This window comes from Corythoichthys intestinalis, chromosome 1 (assembly GCF_030265065.1).
Source record: "Corythoichthys intestinalis isolate RoL2023-P3 chromosome 1, ASM3026506v1, whole genome shotgun sequence".
NCBI lineage: Eukaryota > Metazoa > Chordata > Actinopteri > Syngnathiformes > Syngnathidae > Corythoichthys > Corythoichthys intestinalis.
The window spans coordinates 53555131-53561094 of record NC_080395.1 but is presented as its reverse complement, the minus strand read 5'-3'; the positions used below and the strand labels follow the sequence as shown (position 1 = coordinate 53561094).

Genomic DNA, 5964 nt, shown 5'->3' with positions numbered 1-5964 from the left:
TTTTCTCACTGTAACGGACCAGGGACCGAACACATCAAGGCCTACATTTGTGAAAGGAGGGTCCGTGGACAGCCTGTCTTCAGGTAGCTCAGCCATGATCTGTTCAGGTTGCCTGCCCCTTAATTTGCGGCATGTGATGCACTTGAAAATCACACTGCTTACTGCTCTTTTTCCTCCCACAATCCAAAAGCCCCCTGCTCTGACTGCTCCCTCCGTGAAATGCCTTCCCTGGTGACATAATTTTTCGTGAAAGTGTCTTATTATGAGCTGAGCAAGATGGTGCTTTCCAGGGATTAGTATGGGATTGGTTTCTTCTGCAGACAACTGTGCTTTCTTTAGTCGGCCTCCAACTTTAAGGAGCCCTTGCGTGTCAACAAATGGATTCAGTTTGCTGAGTGGACTTGAGTTTTTTAAAGCTGTGCCTTTTTCAATGCATCCAATATCTTCTGCGAAGACCTCTCTTTGAACGGTGCGAATGATCGTGGTCTTGGCTAGTTGCAGTGACTTTTCAGTTAAATGTTTGTTGCAGTTGTGCCAGCCACGACAGGAAACCTCAGAGTTGTTCTTGAATGATTGAGCTATATGTTGGAGTTTGGCAATAGCCTTTTGCAGCACCTTCCAACTTGAAAACCTTTCAAATCTGGCACTATTAAACTGGCCTTTTGATAGGGTGGTAGTGCAAGTTGTTACCTCAGGACGCAACTCACAGTCAGTCTCTGGGTCTATGAGATCGAAGGTTTGACTTCGAACTTGACTTTGGTCCAACCTGGAGAGGAAAGCTGGGCCTCTGAGCCAGGTGGAGCTGGAGAGCTGCTCAGCGGGCAACGCTCGTGTGGCATGGTCTGCCGGATTTAAGTGTGTGGGCACGTAATGCCACTGGTGAGTTTGTGCAAAGCGCCTGATGCGTTCGACTCTGTTGTGCACATAAACGTGAAAGCGTCTCTTGGTGTTTGAGATGTACCCAAGCACTACCTTTGAGTCTGTGTAAAGATTCACCTGATCGACTGTGACATCCAGCTCCTCTAGAACCAACTCTGCTACTTCCACGGCCAGGACTGCTGCACAGAGTTCAAGTCGGGGTATGGTGATGTCTGGTTTAGGAGCTAAACGTGCTTTGCCGAGGAGGAATCCCACTTCGCTGTGTCCGTCCTCATTTGTGAGTTTGAGGTATGCTACCGCACCTACGGCTTTTGTGGAAGCATCACAAAAAACGTCAATCTCTATTCTTTGGGCTGCAGACAGCGGTATTGAAGTGTACATTCTGGGAATTTCAAGATGTTGTAGGTGTCCGAGGGAACTTTTCCACTTTTGCCACTGTTCTAATTTGTCTTTTGGCAGTTCAGTGTCCCACTCTGAAACATTTGTGGAAATGTCTCTGAGTATGGTTCTACCCCCTACGATTACTGGAATAGCAAAACCAAGTGGGTCGAACACACTGTTGATAACTGACAGAACTCCCCTTTTTGTGAACGGCCTTTCATTTACTCTTACTTGGAACTTGAATTGGTCAGTCAACAGCTCCCATCCTAAGCCCAAACTGCGCTGCATTGGTGGGGTAGTCTGCCCAATGTCAAGACCTTGCATGCCTACAGCACGATCTTCGGTTGGAAAGGCTCCTGTTATGAGAGGACAATTGGATGAGATTTTGTGCAGGCGTATGTTACACTGAGCCAGCATCTTCTGTGCCCTACTAAGAACATCAATGGCCTGCTCTATGGAAGAGAATGACTTTAGCCCATCATCTACATAGAAGTGCCGTTCAATGAATTCTTTTGCGTCACTGCCAAATTCCATTTCTCCTTCTATGGCTGTTCTTTTCAGTCCAAAGATGGCGACTGATGGGGAAGGACAATTACCAAACACATGGACAGTCATCCTAAATTCTTGCACTTTTCCATCAAGGTCATGATTTTGGAACCACAAGAAACGAAGGTAGTTACGGTGGTCTTCTCGTACTACAAAGTTGTGAAACATATGCTCCACATCTGCCATAACGGCGTATGGGTCGGACCTAAACCGCATCAGAACTCCTACGAGAGTGTTGTTAAGATCTGGTCCCTTGAGGAGCACGTCATTGAGAGAAACATTGTCAAGTTGAGCACTCGAATCAAAGACTACCCTAATTTTTTCTGGCTTTTGCGGGTGGTAAACGCCAAAACTAGGGAGATACCAGCACTCTTGATCTGGCGCCAGTGCGGGCGCTGGTTCGGCATGGCCCTTGCTGAATATTTTCTCCATAAACTCAGCGTAATGCGCTCTCATTTCAGGCTTTCTTCTCAGCGTTTTGCGGAGCGACATTAAACGATTGTAGGCCTGCTCCCGGTTGTCAGGTAGGCGCCGCCTAGGTGAGCGGAATGGGAGTGGAGCTACCCAGTTATTCGCCTCATCTTTAGCAAAGTTGTTGTGCATAATGTCTAGGAACAACGCATCTTCTGCCGAAAGTGCAACTTTGTCGTCATTTGTTGTTTGTTGGAAAATATGTTGTCCTAGTTCCGCTTGTGTGTTTAGTGGATCGTTTTTGGTGTATTTCTCTTTGATAACGATTGTGTTTTCGCAAGGACTGAGGAACGTGGGACGTCCACTGTTTAGAACGTTCGTCTTAAATGAGTTCAATGTGGGTTTATGAGCTCCAGAGAGACAGACATCACCTATGACAACCCATCCTAAATCGAGACGCTGGGCATGAGGTGCATTGTTTGGCCCATTTACCTGACCACGAACTTTATGAGCCTGAATGATGTCCCTTCCCAGGAGCAGAAGAATGTCTGCCGATGGGTCGAGAGGAGGAATCTGTGAAGCGATTGATCGCAAATGAGGGTGAGCTGCTGCTACCTCAGGGCTGGGAATTTCGTCTCTATTATCTGGAATCTGATCACATTCTGTTATTGTAGGCAGCATCATGGAGACCTTACCATCTACATCTTCTACAACAAAGCCATCAGCTTTACGACCTTGTGTCTCTGATAAACCTGCACATGTTCTCATGGTGTATGGGAATATGGTACCTTGCACATTAAACATGTCAAAAAACGCAGATCTGGCTAAGGATGAATTGCTCTGATCATCCAACATGGCATATACCCTCTTTTTCTTTTCTGGAGAAGTTCGGCGATATACATTAACTAAACAGATCTTTGAGCATGATTTTCCTTTTACGCCTTGCCCACATACTTCTGTGCAACTGGCTGTGTTCACAGGATTTGGGCCCTCAGACTCCCCGCCGTGACTCTGGGTTGGGGGATTAAAGTCTTGAGGTGTCCATGGAGGTGGACCGACATGCATGGCAGACACATGAGCATCGCTATCACATTCTGAGCATTGGATAATAGCTTTACAGTCTCGAGCCCTGTGATTTGTGGACGCACAACATTTAAAACAAATGGCGTGCTCTTTGAGAATGTTCTTTCTTTCGTCTAGTGTTTTCATTCTAAACCCCCTGCATTTGACGAGTGAATGAGGTTTTTGGTGGATAGGACATTGTTTGTCTGGATCGAGTGCTGTCAATTTAGCCGGACTGATCTCTATTTTATTCACTGCTAGTGGAACTCTGTATTTGTCTCGTCTTACTGATGTCTTACCAACCCTTGGATTTATTACGTTTGAACACTGTAACATAAAGCTAGGGTCTGTTCTCATTTCAGCGTAGTCATTTACGAACCGCACAAAATACGAAAAAGGTGGATAGACTGCACCGTTTTCCCTTTTGTATTTGGTACCTTGTGTAACCCATGACTCCTGGAGTCCATATGGGAGTTTTTCAACTATCGGGTTTATGCCCCTTGGTGTGTCGAGAAAGCTAAGACCCGGCAAATAACTTTCACTTTTGGCATACGATAGCTCTAACAGAAGATCAGCAAGCTCCTGCAGTAAGTGAGTGTCTTTGTTGGAGATTCTTGGAAAAGTCTGCAACCGTTGGAAGAGTGAGGATTCAATTACCTCTGGAGAGCCATAAGTCTTGTCTAGCCGCTGCCACAGACGCTGGAGACCTGCCTGCGGATTACTCACGTGGACCGCCCTGATCCTCTGAGCGTGTTGAAGAGACTCCCCGCCGAGCCACTTGGTGAGAAGGTCGAGCTCTTCGCTGGGCTTGAGATTGAGGCCTTCCGTCGCGTTGCAGAACATGGACTTCCAGGACAGGTAGGACTCTGGCCGGTTGTCGAAAACCTTGAACCCCGATGTCAGCAGATCACGCCGTGCTAGATAGGCTGCTAAATTGGACAGTTCACTTTGTGGGGTTGCTGAAGGTGTAGGCTGGTGTGAGATGTCCGTTCTCGCACGATGAGATTGGAGATGCTCTTCGTCAGCGATGTCGATGTGACGCACATGTGGAAAAGCACCAGCTGATTTTGGGCTATTTTCTGGTTGTTGAGAGTCATTGTGCCTAACCAGGTGCTCATTGTTTGGCGTTTGTGTGCCATCTGCTTGGACACGCTGGTCGTCAAAGTGAGCATGCACATACTCTTGTGCACGCCTGATGGAGGGGGGTGTCTTGGAAAATACCCCTTGCTCGCTGAGGTCGACTTTGGCGCGCTCCTCTTCTTCGAAAGTCGCCTCCCAAACTTTAGCTGCGGCGAGCGCTGCTTCTGCTTCACCTTCCGTCTTCAGAGCGTGTAGTGTTGCCTCGATGCGTGCCTTCTCGACCTCCATGTCGATTTGGCGTTTGGCGTACCGTGCTCTGGCGTAGGCAGCTTCGGCGTCTGCTCGTGCTTGTGCAGCAGCTTGACTCGTTCTGGACCGGCGTGAAGAATGAGAATGACTGGCCTCCGACCTGGTGACCACTTGGCTGATAGGTGGTGAAACTTCTTGCTGAGACATCTTGGGTGCTTGATGTGTTGAAAATCTTTTTACTCTTCTGCCCTCAGTTGAGCGTATGGCTACTCGACTTCGGCAGCGAGCTAAACCAACAAAGAAAAATGGAGGCCCAAACTCCTTCCTCTCATTTATTTCTTTGCTTGAACGTGTGTGCGTGTGTGTGTGTGTGGTAAAACTGAAACATACATAAAACACAAATGTTATACACAAAATAAAAGGTTCTATACAATAACATGTTTATGTAAATAACAGAAAACTGGCTCCATTATGAGCAAATGAAATGAAGTGGCTACTTTAGCTTAGCACAAAAACGTGTGGGTTCGCGCCACATAAATAACAACAAAATAACAGAATAGACACACCAAAATTACATCTAACCCACTGTTAAAACGTACAAACTTACAGATTTTGTTTTGTCAAGGGTTCCCAACGATGTATGGTGCAGAGGAGGTGTGTAACGTCTTAACACCTCAAGGCCTCTTTTCCAACTGAAATAAAAAGTTCTTTCTGCCTGCTGCTTACAGCAAGTCGCCACTAGGGGAAGCCGAGCGCAAACAGCAATACCAAAGAAAAACTTAAGATTCTGAGTTAGAATAGCGACATCCTGTGGACGGATGAACAATGTACAATCTTAGAAAGAAATTAAACCCAAAAAGTAGTCAACATAAGACCAGAGGACATAACAGCCACTAACTTGACATTGTGGTTTTACAGAATGTTTTGAATAAAATGTTTTATGCAAGGTCGTTTCCATTTTGATGTAAAACATTTAATGCACTTTTGCTAAGACATTTGTTGTGAATGTGGTATTGTATGTTCATTTGCAAAATCAGATATCCAAGGAGCACATGAAGATTCTCTCTTAGCTGCCAATGCACGGTGTTTGAAATGTTTTGGAACTGAAGTTGTTGATAAAGCAGACATGCCTTACCATTTTTTTAAATAAATGAATGGATTGCTCATTTGGCTTTTGTTACTGAAAATGATAGAAAGTAATATTAAAGATTTGGTTTTTAAATATGTGTGCATTTCCTTTTTCTTTGTTACAATGAAATGTCTATAATATGCCTTTTTCTTCAATGGGTTTTTTCCATCCTCAAACTATCATTTTGTTACTTTTTCAGCAACATTACACTTCATTAAAGAAATCCT

The 5964-nt window shown here is 45.4% G+C and overlaps 1 protein-coding gene across 1 annotated transcript; it reads right to left on the bottom strand.

The window, feature by feature from the left end:
• Nucleotides 1-335: 335 nt before the first annotated feature.
• Nucleotides 336-5320, bottom strand: LOC130912318 (uncharacterized). Its single transcript, XM_057830322.1, has 4 exons — nt 5216-5320; nt 997-4895; nt 691-810; nt 336-362 (listed from the first exon to the last, which is right to left on the bottom strand). Exons 2-4 carry the CDS (start codon nt 4813-4815, stop codon nt 336-338), a joined length of 3966 nt encoding a protein of 1321 aa, XP_057686305.1. The 5' UTR covers nt 4816-4895; nt 5216-5320.
• Between the last annotated feature and the right edge of the window lie 644 nt (nt 5321-5964).

What these genes read in the sequence shown, in the direction of transcription:
- LOC130912318 (XM_057830322.1), bottom strand. Translation starts at nt 4,815, where the DNA reads ATGTCTCAGCAAGAAGTTTCACCACCTATCAGCCAAGTGGTCACCAGG. An exon ending in TGGATGTCACAGTCGATCAG is followed by an intron (nt 811 to 996) that starts GTGAATCTTTAC and finishes CCCGCTGAGCAG; the next exon opens with CTCTCCAGCTCCACCTGGCT. An exon ending in ACTGTGAGTTGCGTCCTGAG is followed by an intron (nt 363 to 690) that starts GTAACAACTTGC and finishes TTGACACGCAAG; the next exon opens with GGCTCCTTAAAGTTGGAGGC.